This window comes from Balearica regulorum, chromosome 4 (assembly GCF_011004875.1).
Source record: "Balearica regulorum gibbericeps isolate bBalReg1 chromosome 4, bBalReg1.pri, whole genome shotgun sequence".
Lineage (NCBI taxonomy): Eukaryota > Metazoa > Chordata > Aves > Gruiformes > Gruidae > Balearica > Balearica regulorum.
This window is the reverse complement of record NC_046187.1, coordinates 75,739,637-75,758,716: the sequence shown is the minus strand read 5'-3', so window position 1 is coordinate 75,758,716 and position 19,080 is coordinate 75,739,637. Positions and strand designations below refer to the sequence as shown.

General features: G+C 40.2%; 1 protein-coding gene across 1 annotated transcript in view; it reads left to right on the top strand.

The window, feature by feature from the left end:
- The window catches only part of POLR1A (RNA polymerase I subunit A), a 38,684-nt gene extending 19,916 nt beyond the window's left edge, over window positions 1-18,768 (top strand). Inside the window, exons 21-34 of the mRNA XM_075752746.1 lie at window positions 59-141; window positions 910-1,075; window positions 1,599-1,820; window positions 5,022-5,236; window positions 5,888-6,055; window positions 6,897-7,032; window positions 8,039-8,196; window positions 9,135-9,249; window positions 9,899-10,015; window positions 10,854-11,132; window positions 12,747-12,947; window positions 13,715-13,832; window positions 15,067-15,231; window positions 17,754-18,768. Coding sequence (XP_075608861.1) covers window positions 59-141; window positions 910-1,075; window positions 1,599-1,820; window positions 5,022-5,236; window positions 5,888-6,055; window positions 6,897-7,032; window positions 8,039-8,196; window positions 9,135-9,249; window positions 9,899-10,015; window positions 10,854-11,132; window positions 12,747-12,947; window positions 13,715-13,832; window positions 15,067-15,231; window positions 17,754-17,854 — 2,244 coding nt within the window. The 3' untranslated portion in view covers window positions 17,855-18,768. The remainder of the gene's footprint in view (window positions 1-58; window positions 142-909; window positions 1,076-1,598; window positions 1,821-5,021; window positions 5,237-5,887; window positions 6,056-6,896; window positions 7,033-8,038; window positions 8,197-9,134; window positions 9,250-9,898; window positions 10,016-10,853; window positions 11,133-12,746; window positions 12,948-13,714; window positions 13,833-15,066; window positions 15,232-17,753) is intronic.
- Window positions 18,769-19,080: the final 312 nt, after the last annotated feature.

Sequence of the window (19,080 nt, the reverse complement as noted above, 5' to 3'; positions counted from 1 at the left end):
TAAATTGCCAGTCTTGTACTTCACAGCGGAGTGCTGATGGTATTGTGCTTATGTTTAGGAATTCTTCTTTCACTGCATGGCTGGCAGGGAGGGTCTTGTGGATACAGCTGTCAAAACCAGCCGTTCTGGATACCTACAAAGGTAAGAGGCTTGTCTTAGAATTTGAGCCTTTAAAAGGTCCTTTTGTTGGCTGGGGTTTTTTTCTGTTTGTTTGCTTTTTGGGTTTTTTTAGAGTACTATAGACTGGAAGAAGTGCCTGTGTTGTTTAGATTAACTTCAGTGTACTTGCCTTTTAGAAAAGTGTTTACTTGACCGAGTGTTGAATGTTTGTTCTAAGGCTGACTTTTTAGAGGAGTAGATCAAGTGGAACTTTATCATCTCTAACTTCTCTCTGGTATATAGCAGCAGCAACAAGAAATCTTTTTTTCCTGTTACAAGGTGTACAAATTCCAGGCAACTCTAGTTTTTTATTTGCCACATTGTATAGCCCTCACCTTGATTCAAGGAAAACCTCAAGTATATAGAAGAAGATGGGACATTTTAATTGTTGCAGAGGGTAGTGAGGTGCTCTAACGGAGGGATGCCCCCTTCTTTCAGACAACTGTTTAAGAGTGATAGCAGAAACAGACAGTAATTTGCTATTACATTTTAAGTCACTTCAGTCCAAGAAAACTGGAGGGAGCAACATGCAGAAAGCTTTTCAGTATCATTATGCATTTCACTTGTGTGTCATGTCTGTATGATTTTTAGCTTCCAGAATTCCTGATCAGACCTTAAGTGCACTTAAGATATTAATGAAAACAGTATTTTTTATATTAGAGTTATATCATCCTTGTTGCTTTGTAGCCTTTTTAACAGCAGGTTTTGTTGTTTGGTTTTTTTTTCTTTTTCTTTTTTCCTCTGGAACAGGTGTATCATAAAACATTTGGAAGGACTGGTAGTTCAGTATGACCTGACTGTACGAGATAGTGATGGCAGTGTGGTGCAGTTTCTGTATGGAGAAGATGGGCTTGATATCCCCAAAACTCAGTTCTTACATCCCGAGCAGTTTCCTTTCATTGCAGAAAACTATGAGGTAGAACACCTGAATCTTTAGTATTTATATGGGGTGAAGGGGAAGACTGAAATACACAGGTAACATCTGGCATATCTGTTAGGGATCCAGTGGCATAGTTGTTTCTCTCAGTTGCTCTCAGACTAGCCTACATTTTTATTTGCCATTGTATTCAAAATATGGAAGTGAATCTTAAGTCTGTGGCATAATTTGAGCAGTCTCAATTTCAACAGAGCATCAAGCGCTCTCCCCATTCTCATGTATTCTAACTCTGCAGTTGAAGTCAATGCAGATGACTTTACTCTTCAGTCTGTCGAGTTTGATTAACTTCCTTTTACCAGTATCATCACTGGTTATTAAAGAATGGCAATAGTCACATAAAGATATAAGGAGTTTTGTCTCAGTTGGGTTGAAAACCAATTTTTAAAATTGTTACACAGCAGCTGAACACTTTGAGTGGCAGCAGATGACCTTTTCAGTTTGCTTTGCCTTTTCTGCTACAGTAAGCCTGGAGAGAGTAATCATATAGATAACTTTCTTATAGGTAATCCAGAAAACAAACCATTTGGATGAAGCTTTAGCAAGGATGGAGTCTCACCAAGCTAACCAGCAGTTCAAAGCCATCAAAAAGTGGCGAGCCAGGCACCAAAACTCCGTGCAAAGAGAAGGAGGTTTTCTGATGTTTTCCCGAAAGAAAATGGCAATTGTAAAAGCACAGATTCCAGGAGGAGAAATCAAAAATGGAAGAGATCCTGCTACCTTACAGGTAACACAGAAGTAGTCAAATTGACTGAGCCCTTTAAAAAAAGTTGCAGAATTCAGTGATTTTTTTTTCTTTTTTTAATGGCTTTTTATAGAATCGTAGAATCATTTATGTTGGAAAAGACCTTTAAGATCATCAAGTCCAACCATTAACCTAGCACTGCCAAGGCCACCACTAAACCATGTCCCCTAAGCACCACATCTATGCATGTTTTAAATACCTCTAGGGATGGTTACTCCACCCCTTCCCCGGGCAGCCTGTTCCAATGCTTGACAAACCTTTCGATGAAGGAATTTTTCCTCATATCCAATCTAAACCTTCCCTGGTGCCACTTGAGGCCATTTCCTCTTGTCCTATCACTTGTTACTTGGGAGAAGAGACCAACACCCAGCCATGTTACAACCTCCTTTCAGGTAGTTGTAGAGAGCAATAAGGTCTGTCCTAAGCCTGCAGGCTGAACAACCCCAGTTCCCTCAGCCACTCCTCATCAGACTTGTGCTCCAGACCCTTCACCAGCTTCGTTGCCCTTCCCTGGACATGCTCCAGCACCTCAATGCCCTTCTTGTACTGAGGGGCCCAAAACTGAACACAGTACTTGAGGTGCAGCCTCACCAGTGCGCGAGTACAGGGGGACGATCACTTTCCTACTCCTGCTGGCCACACTAGTTCTGATACAAGCCAGGATGCTGTTGGCCACCTTGGCCACCTGGCCCAAGTGTCCCGAAGTGTTTCACAGTCTACTTAGACAAATTACCTTTTGAAGGAATCATATGTCAGCTGTGTGGGCGATGAAGTTGAGATTCATTTGTTAAAGCCTGTGGCCCTAGTGCTAGGGCAGAGTCCAAAAATTCTCAGATAAAACTGGTTTTAAAAAAAAAAGCCCATGTTTGTGGGTGTTTTGGGGGGATTGTTTTTGTTTGTTTTTTTTGGTGGTGAGTTGTTTAGGTTTTGTGGGGTTTTTTTGTGTACACAGACTAGATCTCTCTTGGATGGACAGATATCTGATAGTTGGATGAGAGCCTGTTTAAATACAAGGATCAGAGGGCTGAGCTAGCCCTGCCTAGTGTTTCAAAAATGTGCTCTTGCTTAAGCCTCTTCTATATCAGGGCAGTAACCTATATGTTATGGTTTCTAATGAATATTTTATGTATGGACACATAATACGAACAGGTGCTGCTTCATAGCCTTGCTTTCACAGGGAATTTACCTTGGAAGAATGTGGGCAGTTAGCATGAAAGTCCAAGTAGAAGCTGTTGAGATACATAAAACTCTGTTACCTTGTCTGCAAATGTTATGCCTGATCACTGGTTCCTTTGTCAGTTATGCTGAATTTGTGTTGCTATTAGCACTTTTAATAATGTTATAACAGTTTGGCCTGGGGATTTATTCACTGTTTGATTTTTTTAAAAATTTTTTTTTGTCTTTCAGTAGATTAGGTAGATACGTCTATCTCTGTCTCAGTTTATTATAAAGCTCAGTGGACAGTCTTCCATGTCACAATACAATTCCTTCTTCATAAAACAGCAAGACATGTAGAAGATACATTTAGCTCGTTTTCTGTATTGATTTTTTTAAAGTCTATATTAACCTTTTCTTTATTAAATGCAATATTTTACATGTTACTTGAAAGACTAGCAAATGGAAGAATAGAAATAAAACTTATTAGCATGCATAAGATGCGAGCTACATTCAAGGTCTCTGCTGGAATATTGTGCTTGAATGTTGACAACTGAAAATCAGAGAAGCTCCTTTGTCATGCCAGCTTTAGACAGGCAAGGTAATAGTCAGCTGGAAGTAAAGATTTAAGTATGTCAAGGGGGTTCACTCCCAAGTTAAAATCATTATTAGAGAGCTGTATTTCACTGATTTCTGGAGTAGTTACTATGGATAGGTAATTGACTATTTCAAGCTCTTAAAGAACATTGAAATTGTTTGGGATCAAAAGTGTAAGTATCAGAAAATGGAGAATGCCATATTTGTAGGTGAGTTGTTGTGTGCTATGTAGGTTTTTGTTTGTGGTTTTTTTTTTTTTTTTGCTGTATGGAGATGATTAGGGGAGACTGGAGCATCTCTCATATGAGGAAAGGGTGAGAGAGCTGGGTCTGTTTAGCCTGGAGAAGACTGAAAGGGGATCTCATTAATACTTGAAAATTATCTAAAGGGCAGAGGATGGGGCCAAACTCTTTTCAGTGGTGCCCAGTGACAGGACAAGGGACAACGGGCACAAACTGGAACACAGGAAGTTCCATCTGAACATGAGGAAGAATGTCTTCACTCTGAGGGTGACAGAGCACTGGAACAGGCTGCCCAGAGAGGTTGTGGAGTCTCCTTCTCTGGAGATATTCAAAACCCACCTGGACACAATCCTGTGCAACCTGCTGTAGGTGACCCTGCTTTAGCAGAGGGGTTGGGCTAGATGATCTCCAGAGGTCCCTTCCAACACCTACTGGTCTGTGATTCTGTGTAACATTGTCGTGGTTTTACCCCAGCTGGCAGCTGAGCACCACGCAGCCGCTCGTTCACTCCCTCCCCATCGGGATGGGGGAGAGAATTGGAAGAGTTAAAGTGAGAAAACTCGTGGGTTGAGATAAAGACAGTTTAATAGGTAAAGCAAAAGCTGCACGCACAAGCAAAGCAAAGCAAGGAATTCATTCACCACTGCCCATGGGCAGGCAGGTGTTCAGCCATCTCCAGGAAAGCAGGGCTCCATCACATGTAACGGTGACTTGGGAAGACAAACGCCATCGATCCGAATGCCACCGCCCCCCCCGCCCTTCCCCCAAGCTCCTTTTAAACTGGGCATGACATCATATAGTATGGAATATCCCTTTGGTCAGTTTGGGTCACCTGTCCTGTCTGTGTCTCCTCCCAACTTCTTGTCTACCCCCAGCCATCCCGCTGGCAGGGCAGTGCAAGAAGCAGAAAAGGCCTTGGCCCCATGTAAACACTGCTCAACAGTAAGTCCATAGAACAAAAACATCTCTATATTATCAGTGCTGTCTCCAGCACAAATCCAGAACATATCCCCACACTAGCTACTCTGAAGAAAATCAATCCTCTCAGCTGAAACCAGGACAAACGTACACCCTTAAGTTTTACACAGATAATCTTTTCCTCCTTCTCTATTGCTTGATTGCTGTGTTACTTACTTTTGGTCTTACTGTGGACAAACCAGTCTGCTTAAAAATCCCTTCTTATTTTCAGTTATTGAAGATGTGGTATGAGCTAGATGAGAAGAAACGAAGAAAGTATCTGAAGAAGACAAATAAGTGTCCTGACCCAAGCCTTGGTGTTTGGCGTCCAGATACTTATTTTGCGTCTGTTTCAGAAACATTTGAAAATGGAGTCGAAGATTATATCAACAAATGGGAATCCGAGAACAGACAAAGTTACGCACACTCAGCACTTTCTTCTGATAGGTAATAACTTCTGTGTCTTTACTGGTTTTTAGTGAGACAAAAAAACAACAACCCAAACCAATTTTTTGGACTGAGTTTGCTAAAGATGTCTTTATCAACTGTTGGTTTTGTTGTGACCTTTGTGAAACGAAGTAGTGGGTTTCAAAATGGTTCCTGAAAGCCATGTGTGTTTAGTGTGCAGTGGAGAGGCCCTGGTTATCTGTTTTTTTTCCAAACCTGAATTTTCTGTGTTGCTAAGGGCTTTGCAAAGGCTTTATGGAATAACAGCAGTGTATTGCTGTTCTCCTATATATAAGATAAGACTTTACAGTAATGGTTACAAAACAAAAAATGGTCTTGCCAGACGTTGGAGTTAGCAAGGCAGTTAAGATGAGCAAGTGGGAGTAAATGGACTCTCTTTTGACATTCTGGGAATTAGCAGTAGAAGTCAAATACGGTTTGGCCAAGGCCCCAGTTCTGTGTTAATGAGCTGTGTTTGTCAGATCAGATTGGGCTAGACAGTTTTACAGTTTCTGGAGTATATTTTTCCATAAGCTACCAGGAGAAATTGGCTGAAAGAGGTAACTTTCTTGAACTAAGCAATGTTTGAGTCTCTTCAGAGTTCTTTATTTTGTACTACATTGAGCTAAACCACTTATTTCCTGTCTTCAGATTAAAGGATTTGTTATATTTAAAGTGGCAGCGATCTCTTTGTGACCCAGGAGAAGCTGTGGGTCTCCTTGCAGCTCAGAGTATTGGGGAACCTTCCACACAGATGACTCTGAACACCTTCCACTTTGCTGGCAGAGGTGAAATGAATGTCACACTGGGTATTCCAAGGTGAGAATATCTGTGTTCTCAATGGGTCCTTTGCCATTTTTGGCACTTACGTAATAGTGCTTAATCTCACTGGCAGGTATATGTGTAATCTTGAATGATCCTACAGTTTAATTGTAAATTGTGCCTGTTTGGAACTGTTTTGAACATTTTACAATTTTACAGTTGTTTTGGTTCATTTTCCAGATACAAAATATCTGTGAAGCCCCTTTACTCTTGCCTGATAGATAGGAAATGGCTTATTTGTTTCTGTAGTTTAGTAAGTACAGTGTAAGCCTAAAGAAATGGTGCTTTGCGGGTTTGCCCTCTGCCAACATCTTCTTCCCCCTACTAACTTTTAAACCTATTTCTTTCATACGCAAAATTTCACTGCAGCTGTGAAACCTGGCATGTTTAGTATTACAGTCACCTATGTAGAAAAAACCTGGCTGCTATGAACCAGGTCTCCCACTGGCTTTTACATATCCTTGATGTTATCAGCGCACACATGTTTACCAGCCAGTTGTCAGCTTGTGAATAACATGGGTGCTGACCCTGGCCTCATGCATAGGTGTGTGAAGCACCTGTAGGAAACAGGCTTCATTAGTTCTTTTGTTCTTGGAACAACTTAATATCATCTCTAATCTCTTCCTGTAATTGGGGTAATCTAATTGAGGCAGTAGAGCTCCTGATGAGGAACCAGAAAAGTGAAAAGGAGCAGTGCCATGGTAACCACAGCCCTTGAGGCATATGACTTCAGTGGAACTGGCAGTTGCGGCATGCAACCTAATTAAGTGAACTAGGTATTTATTTGATTGCATAGTGCTTTTATCAGTTAATTTGGAAGATGATTCTTTATTTAAAGGTTGCGGGAAATATTGATGGTAGCCAGTGCAAATATTAAAACGCCAACAATGAGTGTTCCGGTGTTCAATACCAAGAAGGCCCTCAAGAAGGTGAAACAGCTTAAGAAACAGCTCACAAGAGTGTGCTTAGCTGAGGTGAGCCTCCTATTCAGTGTATCCTTTGAGAGTTTGCAAAACAAAATTTCCTGTTTGAGCTCATCAGTTAGTCTGGCTTAGTAGCAATTTCCATTTTTGAAGGCTTGGCTGTGGGTGCAAGGTGACAGGGTCCTTTTCTTTTCACTTCTTGCATAGTGAACCTGTAATATCCGCTATGAAGCAGAGCAGCGAAAGGAAATGCAGTTACTGTGGCTGTATGAGACTTCAGTTTAACTTGTAGAGCATTGTTACACGCTACAAAGTCTCTGTAGAACTGAAAGGGGTAGGGTAATAGTTCATACACAGCAGTAGTACAAAGGCATGGAGGATTTATGTTTGCTGCTGTAGCCTTGTTTGGTTTTTCTCAACCTCATTTTTGTCACTCTCTAGAATTGGAGGGGTTTTGTTTTGTCTTTAAGAGACAAGCTAATCTGGCTGTGACTGGTATAGTAGAGACTTTTCTGTTTGTCTGTCCCCTACCCCTTCCTAATCTCATGCAAGTGGCAGTGCTCGCTAGAAGCAGAACGTGTTGGTCCTTGGAGGCTCCATAGACTGGAGTGTGTTGTATTCTGTGCTCCCTCTCTCCATAGGAGTGCAGTCTTTCTTGTGCTCTCCTGCATGCCCTACCCTCTTCTGTCTTACTCTTTCAAGTTGAAAGCAGCAAGGATAGAGTTAAGACTCAGCTCTGTGCTGAAATACCGTCATGGTCAATGAGCAGGGGTCAGTAAAATGAAGCTGTTGGCCTGCTGAGAAGCGTAGTCCCTTGTAAAGGAGTTGGGTGGGAGGTGAGGCTGTTCTCCCAGTATTGTCTAAGTTAATTGTTGGGAGAAGTTTAAGCCAAAAGAGTGCAGTAGGGTAGAGTCCTCTTTCCCAAGAGCTGCCACAAAACCTCCAGAAAAGTTTGCCAGTTGTGTAATTCTGGTCTCATATGGAAAGCATGAAGTTGCAGAAAGTAAATGAAGTGTCTTCCTCAAAGGAATAACTTTCCTACTTGTGGCTTTTGTAGGTCTTGCAGAAAGTTGAGATAGAGGAATCCCTGCATGTGAAGTGCAAGCAGAACAAACATCGTCTCTACAAAATCAAATTCCTTTTCTTGCCCTATGAATATTACCGAGAGGAGAAATGCGTGAAGCCCAGGGACATCTTGCACTTCATGGAAACAAGGTGAGTTTGCTTTCAGATACTTTAATATTTGCTTTTCCATGGGCTCTAAGGGTCACTGCATGTTGTTTATTACTTCTGCTGTGGCTTTCACAGCAACAGCTTCCTGCAGATGTGCTTGCAGAAGCATCGACAGAGTTGCTTTTTGGTTTGAAAAAAATTGTGGATCTCTGGTGTGGTGACAGTGCAGAATTGTATCAAGGCAGATCTTTCATGTGTCTCTGATCTACTCAGAGAAGAGCCATTAAGCATTGCATCATTCTGTATCTTTGGATGCTTAAGCATTTATTACCATCAAAAATGTTTGAATACTTTAGGTACCACTTGGTGCTCTCATTGAACAGAACTAAACCTTATGTTTTCTTTATTTTTTGTTGTTAAAAAAAATCAGAAAAGGCCTGCATTTTTTTTCTCCTTTTTTTTCACCCTGCTTCCTTCCCCATGTCTGGACAAATTTATGTAGTTAAAAGTGGAACATTTAATGATAAGAGTCTATTGAAAGCTGCTTTTGTTTTGCAAAAAGGCTTCATTGATTTCTTCCTCCTTCAAGCCACATATGTTCAAGCTGGGTTACTTTATTTAATAATTTTGCATGTGCTCGTTGGCTTAAAAAAAGAAAAAAATCCAGTAGTAAATCATCTTTTCTGAAGGTCAGTTTAATATGCAGATTTTATGTCCAGATGAACTTATAATTTTAAGCTTTGGATGCATGGCTACATATGTGGTTGTAAGAGAGATGATACCAACCTTTTGATCCTTAAAGAAATGGGAAAGGGACGAGAGGAAAAATTACTTGCTTTATCCTAGAAGTATTTTGCATCCAGCAGAGAATATATCCTGAGTTGACTGGTTTCTTAAACAAAGTAAATTAATTTTCTGACAACTTGAAATTGACTGCAGTACTGCTGAGCTTTGACATTCAGGGTTGCTGCTTCTTTCAGGTTCTTTAAAATTTTTCTGGAAGCAATTAAAAGGAAGAATGCAAAGATGGCATCTTTTACTGAAGTCAGCACCCGAAAGGCAACTCGGAAAGATTTAGATGGTGACCAAGACAAGGTACAGAAAAACTTTATCTAAAAAACGCCTCACTTCCTTTACCTGTTTTTGAGAACCAGAATTTGGAAAAGCATAGCATGTCACAATGTGTACATGCAATGTGTGAATACTAAATTACTTCTTAAATACCTTGTTTATGCATAAACTTGAGAATGTCTTTGCATTCTCATAAAATCAACAAGGAAATTAAAGTTATTGTGCGTTAAATCCTAATTTACTTAAGACTATAGTCTGAAAATGCCTGTTTATCTTAGCTTCAGTGAGATAAAAGCATATTACTATCTGTTTGTTCCCAGATCAATGTCCTGTTGTAGCAGTGGTTGTCAAAACTTTGTGGAAGATCCTTTTTTTCATTGAAAAGCTTTTGCATGTACCTTCTGCCACCCTTCTCCCAACAAGGACTGTCATATAAGCAGGGTCATAGCTTATCTATCTTGTAGACATTCATCTTGTTTAATGTTAAAGTTATCGTGAGTTGTAAATTCATTATATCTTTATAGTAGTGGGCTTATAGAAATTAATTTGTCCTTAAAGGTAGAACATTGAGTAAGAGATTGTGTGATTGCGAATGTTTGGCTAAAGCCTTTTGAGGCAGTTGATGCTTCCGAGCAGAATCAGCCTGATGATCTGGTCTGTCATGGATTTCTAGACACAGAATAATCAGGAAGCTCCAGCAGAGGAAGAAGAGAACATTGTTGATGCAGAGGCTGATGAAGGGGATGGTGATGCTACAGAAGCAAAACGGAAGAAGAACCAAGAAGAAGAGGTAATGATTTCATACGTGCTCAGCACTGCACTTTAATTACCAATTCCACTGCCTTGGTTTGAGTTGGGAAGGAAAGCTTCCATTGAAACAAAATGCTGAAAAAAAACCCCAAATCACTTGAAAGGAGATAGGAAGGTCTCTGCTTTGTGCAGATCAGGATAAAGGGAAATCCTCAGCAGAAGATGTGGGCTGAGACTTGTGATGACCATGGTCATCATAGTTAAATCTGGTCACTGCTGTCCTTTAAGAGTAATAAAGAACTGTGCAAGTGTGAGATGGAAGAGATCTGCGTTTTTCCGAAGCCTTGTTCTTCAGCCGTTGGGTCTGGCAATCAGGTTGTCGGTGCTGTAGTTCACCTTAACTTTACCTCCTGCTAATTTCATGCCATTAATTTTTTTTAAAACTTTACTGTGGTTCTTAATAAATATTCTCCCTGGCTCTGCATGTTTTTCCATGTTCACTACTTTATAATTACTGCCTAAAAGATGGGTTGCTGTAATTTCAGCAAGAGGGTAGAATAATTGAAAATCCCGAGGGAATCCCATCATCAGAGTTGGATTATGGAAGAGCCTTTTTCGGGGGGAGAAAACTAAATTCTGCTGCAGTCCCAATAACCTGTAGCATCGTGGACTATATGAGGAATAATGGCAAGATTGTAAAGAGACTGAACAGAATCTGTTGTATTACTTTCTTTACAACAGAATTGCATTTTCTTTGTCTCATAGGCAAGATGCTTGCAACTGAGCTGTCAAGAATATCCATGAATAAATCTGTTCATAGTGCGCTTTGTTTCTGTATATGTTCTGGTTGAGATAAGTACAACATTATTTCTTTGCAGGTTGATTATGAGAGTGAAGAAGAGAATGGGGAAGAAAATGTTGATGAGAATCTAGAAGGTGAAGAGGCTGAATCAGAAAAAGAAGATCAGACACCCAGTGGAGAAGATCAGATGGGAGCAGATGGTGATGAATCTCAACATCTTTCCTTTATGTCTCAGACTAAAAAAGAGAAAGATCGATTACTTCAGTCAGCAGAGTTGCGAGTAAATGCTGTTCTGGACAGCCACCCATCTATACAGGATTACACATTTGACACCGAAAATGAACTTTGGTGTGAGGTAAGATGGTGGTGCCTGGAAACGTGTGTGTGGTTGTGCGATGCTTGCATGTAGCTCCCGTAACGAATGGATCTCTTCAGTGGAGTGCTGCTGTTTTGTGTCAGTGCTCCTGTATTAATACAGAAAAGTGGCAGTGCAAAGATACTTCTTGACATAATTTTTAACAGCCCCTAATTTTCAGAACCTCAGATGATTTTTTTTTTTTAAGATAACTGACAGGTTTATTGTCTTTCAATCTTTAAATATATGATGCAGCAACGTGTAGCTCCTAATGAATAAAAGCAATGACTGGACTTTTGAAAGAGGCTGTTGAGCAATGTGTCCAGAAGGGGGAATGTGGGTAGAAGGGGAGCTTTATTTTGGGAAGCACATCTACTCATGGAGGAATTTAGGATAAATAAAGCTGGAATGCTTAGTTGCATGAAATAGTAATTAGAGGGGACAGAAATTCCTGACCAAATGTGACAGTGCAGCTGAAAAAATCTGGCAGGAGTGTGACTTTCATAGATCCAGAAACATTTCACTCCTCTGTTTTTAACAAATGTTTTTTAACACTTCCAGAGATAAAACTTGTTGTTTCAGATCTATCTAGCTAAATTTATCCTGTGCTCTTCCCCCAATTCTGGTCCCGTATTTCTCCCAAAAACCCCTCCAGCAACAAGCTGTCTTTGGCCTCAGCAATGCTTAGTCCACCTCTCCAGTTTTCCAGTTGTCCTGGTTTTGGTTGAGATAGAGTTCATTTTCTTCCTAGCAGCTGGTATAATGCTGTGTTTTGGATTTAGGATGAGAATAATGTTGATCACACACTGATGTTTTTAGTTGTTGCTAGGTAATTGTAGTGTTTACACTAAGTCAAGGACTTTTCAGCTTCTCATACTGCCCTGCCAATGAGAAGATGGGAGATGCCCCAGAAGCTGGGACGGCTCACAGGCCGAAGGGATATTCCATACCATATGATGTCATGCTCCAGATATAACTGGGGAGTGGGCTGGGAAGTGGGGCAGCTTGAGAACTAGCTGAGTATTGGTTCTGAGTGGTGAGAAATTGTGCTGTGCATCACTTGCATATTATTATTGTTGTTGTTATTATTTTTTTTTTTTTTTTTTCAATTCTCTCTGCCATCCCACTGGGGAGGGAGTGAGCGAATGGCTGCGTGGTTGTTTCAGCTGCCTGCTGGGTTAAACCACGACACCAGTTTAGCTCATGCTGAAAAACCTTATGCTTTTACCTTAACATGAGCTAATACTGCTTTGAAACTGTCAGAAGATGCAACAAAATCAAACATGCTGCAGGTGTTGAGAAACCTGCGTGGTCCTCCTGCAAGACAGAAGGGAAAATGGCTAAACATCCAAACCAAACAAATTAAAAACCAAACCCCAAGTGATGTAAGTTCAGAGATCTTGAAAGCAATGTGAATGCATGGTCCTGGGATGTAGTGTCCTTGCTAGCATCATTCAGCTGTAATTCTAGTCAGATATTTATGTTCTTAAGTGCACAGCTAGGATAATACCAGTTGTTCAGTTGTCTACTTTTTGCATAAAAAGAAGAGCGTGGCTATTGAGCCTAATGGTCAAGTTTCCTTACAGAACACTGCATTGTTTTTTTCCTTCTAAGGTTTCCTTAACACTTCCATTGATGAAAGTGTACTTCGATCTCTCCTCCTTGCTTGTCTCTCTTGCACGAAGCACAGTCATTCACGAAGTGAAGGGGATCACACGATGCTTGTTGAATGAAAGTACCAATAAGCAAGGAGAGAAGGAACTCATTCTGCATACCGAGGGGATAAACCTTGCAGAGCTGTTCAGATACTCTGATGTACGTAATCTATTTATAATCCCAAACTTGAGTGATCTTTTGTGTTCTAGGGAGAGACGGTGGATGCCATTGAAATTTAGCAGGGGTGATGTGTAGCCTTTTCAGCTCTTAAACTCTCTTCCCTCCTCCTTTTTATACCCAGGTGTGTTCAGAGCTCAGCAGAGCCTTTTCTCAAGGGCAGCTTGTAAATCAGTTTTTGTGCAGCAGCCCAGTGTCTAATGACAGATAATTCCACACCATGGTTGTAACGGTCTCTCTAAATGTTACTTGAGGGAGTTCTTTCACCTAAATGAATTGCAGTACTTGGAGATGAATAATTCTGTTACGCCATCTAGCCCATAACTCTGCAAATACAGGATTGTTTTAAGCTACATCTTCTCTGCTGCTTTTGCTAAACGTTTTGGCTGGCTGAGATAGACTGGGCATTCCATTGTGTTGCTTGGAAGACTTTAACGTGTTCCTCTGCTGCTTGGGATGGTTGGTTTGTTTGCTTTTCCTAATTTCAGATCACTTTCTCCCCCGGCGAGTTTTGATTCCAGTACTCTTATTCATGTATATAAAGCTGTGATCACTAGCTCTAACATAAATCCCCAGAATCATTTTTGTTTGTATGTGACTGAGCTGCTGCCTAGTTGTTCTGGAACTGATGGTGCTGCTTAAGCTAATGAAAAATGGAGAAAAAAAAGCTATCTTAGCTTAGCCTAAGTTATTGGGAAATACAGAGTAGCTACTGTCCTAACTTGTGTCCGTGGCTTTTTTGCTTTCAGATTTTGGACCTGAACAGACTTTATTCCAATGATATTCATGCCATAGCTAAGAATTATGGAATTGAGTCTGCCCTGAGGGTGATTATAAAGGAAATAAAAGATGTATTTGCTGTATATGGTAGGATTTCTTTGTCTTTTTAAAGATAGTCTTTATTACCATTAAGATGGGAAAACCCACCCATAGTACTTACAAAATTATGATTTTGCATGATCTTTTCATTTATGTATGTATCTTTAAGTTGCACCTCTTCATCATTTTAATCATTATAGTGCCTTCTGTGAAGCCTTCATTAGTTAATTGTTAGGTTCCATTTAATCAGTAGAAAATTTGCTACATAAGTTAAAATTTATCTGCCCTTCACAGAGCTTTTCTGTTCTGGTATATTTATTTTTTGCAAGCTGGAAGGCCCAGATGAATTAACTATTGACGTCTGAGCTAACTGTTGGACTTGTACAGTGCCCCTGAGAATTGGATTATTCTTGCCTCACTGTAGCTTTTTAATGAGGGGAGTCTAGGCTCCCTTTGTAGTTGAGTTTTTATATCTTTCCTAAATAGCTGCGCTGCATTGTCTGAATGTCCTCTCTGTGTAGATTATTCAGAGAGTCCAATCAACTAGCTTACGGAAGATGCCTGACTTTCTAGGCTGCTAAAGTTAGGCATGTTGAATTTGCCTTAAGGGAGCTAAATCTTGCTGTGAATTGAAGTATTGAAAAGAGGGAAGATTAATACAGTGGGAATTTTAGCAACCAGTTATATCCAATAGATTTCCCAGCTGGCAGCCCAGAATGATCTGTCCTTCCAGTTGTTCAAGAACTGCTAAGTAAATGTTGACAGAGCTGTTAATGATTCCCCATTACACTAACTCCACAAACATTATCCAAAAATAAGTGCTCTTTCCCTTTACCCCAAATGGGGTTTTCTGTGGATGCCTAATACCATGCACAGAAAATATCAGAACCTTTCTGACTCTGGTGCCTAGCTAATGCAGCATGAGGGGGTAGAGCTGTCCCATCACGAATGGATGGATGTGTGATCTCCTTCTTTGTAAACAAAGATGATGCAGACCTTACTGATTTTATGTAGAGAAACTCTGCTGTCTTACAGCATTCTTGACATTTTAGTTTCCCTGGAGAGAGATTGGTTTATATTGTAGTGAGGTCTGCTTCTCTTGGATATTTGAGGGGAGCAGTTGAGCCAACTACACACAAAGAGGTGCAACTGCCAGCAGAATGTTAACAGAGATGTTGTCCATGTTGATTAGATTGAGGGGGGTTAATTTAGACCCGATTTATTTAAAAAAAAACCCTTAATCCTTGAATGCTCTGATGATTGCTCTTTCTTGTGTTCTTAGGCATTGTGGTAGACCCTCGGCACCTTTCACTCGTGGCAGATTACATGTGTTTTGAAGGATTTTATAAACCGCTGAATCGTTTTGGAATTCAGTCCAACTCCTCCCCTCTGCAACAGATGACATTTGAAACCAGCTACAAATTCTTGAAGGAAGCAACAATGATGGGTAAACGGTTTAGTTTGAACTACATCGCTGCAGTATTTCACATACGCTTTGTTTTCATTATAACTTTCCACTAGTTTGAGTAATGCATAATTGCATTAGAAAAAAATGCCAGAGGCTAAAATTTTAATTAAGCCCTTCCCTAGGAAAATGTTCCAGATGTTTTTAATAAAATTCTGTCAGCTTAAATGAAGTCAGCTCCCACATGCAATTTGTGGGGTCTGTGACTCCTTTCTTTAAGAATTAGATAGGCATTTTTATAACAAACCTTAATATCGTTAAGATTTGTTATAGCAAAGCCTTTTAAAGGACTACTAAATCTCCCTTTTTCAGACTCTGCCATTAAAATTGTCATCTCTCCTTTGTTTTCATATCTCTAACTCACATATTTTTATCTCTTCTCTAACCTTGCTATTCAGAATTTTATTGTGAGAACAGTCCTCCTGGTTGTCACTTTGATTCTATTTTTCTTCTGCTTTGTAGCACTTTACTGTCTATGCTTTTTTCCTCAAACACAGATAAAGGGTCAGACTGATTTCTCTAATGGTAGGTTTCTGGTGCCATTTTAGAAGCCCAAGAGTATCCTTTCTGACTGCTGGTTGCTGCTCTGGAAGGTGTAGAGATCACATGGCTGCAGGGATCATTTAGGACATTTGAAATGGCACTAGCCATCTACATTTAGGAGTCTACCCAAAATACTTGGGCTTTAAGTCTGTCATTAGGCAGTTTGCTTGATCTTGTGCTTCGGATACTAATTGCTCCTCCCTTTTGCAGATAGTCTTGCTTTCTGGGATGCTTTCCTTCTGGAAAGCTCCTGTGCTGCCTTCTTTGCTGCCTAATACAAATGGGAAAAGCTCTCAGTGTGATTTCTTCAGCTAGTATGATAAACCACCTTGCACAGATGTCAGAGATACTGTTATCACTGAATTCCTTTTTGTTAATGCTGTTATACCTTTTCAGGAAGGTAATTTAGGTTTTAATGAATGGTATTGGTTATAATTGACTTAATTCATCTGAAAATCAGAAAGGAAAAGTGTTAAGTCTGGGGTGAAATTGGATAGAAGAGGATGTTTCTTGCACAGTTGCACGCTCTCTCTGGATTTATGTTATATCACATATTGACTTAGAAACAAGATGAGGTTTTTGCCAAGTGTAATGTAATTATATTTATGGATAATACTATGAATAAAGACATGAAGTGCATACTGACAGAAGGGCACGGTGAAAGGCAGGAAAGCTACGCTGCTTACAAGTGGAGGGAATTAGTGATTTCAGCAAGAAGGAAATCAGAGTCATAATGCGGATTGCAGCAGTCTGTTTCTAATTTGCTTTAACGTAATTGGTAACTTTAAAGAGATACTGCAAGGGTGCCTGCTTGTGGGCTCTGGTCAATAAGAAGGAAAAAAGAAGGCTTGTGACCACGGTGAACAGCTAACATGAGAAGAAGTGCCATTAGAGTGTAGGTGTGACCCAGCAGACTGCTGATCTGGGTTCAGTGTGCATCAGAAGTCAGATCCCTTTGGCTGTCTGCTTGAAGAATAACTCTTTGTTAACATCACGTGAGCAGATAGGACAGTTATCACTGTTTTGTTTAATAGTCTAACAAAGGAGGAGTTTGTGGGGTTTTTTTCTTTAGCTGACACACATTTAGGAGCAGCTATTTAATTATTCAGCTGTAGCTGAGATCAGAGCCACAAGCACATGCCATACACTGTGCTGTGGTGCAGCGCCTCCCCCCAGCCTCTCTATGATAGAAAGTTCAGTATGTTTTGCTCAGTAGAATAAAGATCACCCAAACTTATCAGAAGTTTAACAATTTTATTTCCAATCTTCCAGTTGCTCTAATGACAAAATTCCAGCTTCCTGGTAGTTAGGATGAGTGAAAAACACTTTGGATGCTTATAAAAACAGTGAAAGCAAAACAGTCCTAGCCAGACATGTCGTCTGGAGAGCTTCCAAATTTCTGTGACACTATTTCGCTACAGTGAGTAACCACAAAATCAAAGGAATTCATGGAATGTCTCTCCAGTGAAAAGTTCTCTTCGTATCTAGCCAGAAGGATTTAAAATGCACATCAAAAGGATTCACTCTTAACAAAGGAGAAAGGCAGCAATGAATAGGGAATCTTTTTTGTTTTGCCTCATTGATGTATTTTTTTAGCAATCTGTTTAATCGGCAAAACGTGTTCACCGGAAGGTCAAATCTGGGTTCTCTTAGAATTCAGAACATGTTGTCTTTTCATGCTGAATAGGGAGAGTTTACTAATGTGTGGCCTGATTCTCTGCTTGCACGAAAGGATTGGAAAGAGAGAATAGTTTTTGTAGGAGGGGTAGGAAGAGTTTTGGACTCCTGCTCTCAGAAATACAAACTGAATCGAAATGGTAGGTGGCAGTGCCTTTCTGAAACTAGGGCAGCCTGAACCACATGACTTCTTGCATGTAAACCAAAATACTTTCTTTTCAGCACTGACCTTTGGGAAATCTTTGGAAACATCCTAATATCATTTTGTTTGACTTCTGTTACAGGTGCCTATGATGAACTGCGATCCCCTTCTGCATGCCTAGTGGTTGGAAAAGTTGTTAAAGGAGGGACTGGTTTGTTTGACCTCAAGCAACCCCTTACGTAGTGTTTTGGTTATAATTTAAGGATTCTGACTAAAATGCTCATTGTAAGAGATACGTATGCTCTACAGCTATGCAACAAGGGCACGTACTGTGTCCTCAGTCATCTTCCGTGTGCCAAAAGGTTTGTTAATCTGGATACCTGATGAACCTAATCTATTTAATGAGAATGTCCGCACCTATAGGAGCTATCCTGTGATCCAAAGAAACATATATTTACTGTTCTTTAATGTATAAAATAAGATTATCGGTTTAGATGGAAAAGAATAAAATGAAGGAGACCGTCTGGGTCTCAAACAGGCTGTGCAACAGCCTTGGCAGACAGAAGTCAAAGCAGAATCTGTTTATGCTGTCTAATTTTTTGGGGCGGAATCCCATCTGGGTGGGTGGTGTCAGTTGCCACGCAGTTGTTAGATGACAAATTTCCAGTATTGGCAATAGCGCTCAGACTCACAGGTGTAGCTGGGCAGCGCCATGCTGAAGATTCAACATTGTATTGAAGTGTCTGTGTTTGTGGCATATCCTCTTCTTTTGCTGTATTTGCGTGCACTGCTATGACTTTTATAAGCTTTAGAGGATGCATTTTCCCATTCTGATACTTCATTCATTAAGAATTACGTGTCTGTGACACAATTGTTAAATTTCTTTATTAGCCGAAGGCCAGAATTCAGAGTTTTCCTGTTTTCTATAGGCATTTTTCAGTGCTTACTGTTATGGCTTCTTTGTACGGAACAGATCTCCACGCTGTCAAAAACCTGACACTTCATAAAGATTTATTCCTCAAATGGCAACATGAGCTGCTGTAACAGTGACTACACAAAAGACTCCTGTAAGAATTACCAAAACAGGGTTTTAAAACTATTTTTGCTTAAATATTCTGTATCAAAGAGAATCTTTAATAAAGGACATTGCAAAGAAACATTCTGAATGCCCTACTATGTGGCTGTGTTACCGAAGGAATTTTGTCATGCGGCCAACAGCCATCGCTTTGATTCTGATGACTGTTAAAAATCACGTAGCCAAGAGCTGTTAGCCACTCTTCAGAAATCAGCCTTTCTCATTTATACATTTGATTTTAATCTGAATGAAATGCATGCAAGCAGTTAAAATTGTTTGGAGTTTGCTCACTACCATATAAGCAAGTTTTCTAACAGATTTCAACCCCCGATCGTTCTCAGTGGTACCCCCAAGCTAGTGGAAAAGTGCCAGAGGTCACTTAGCCAGCTGAGGA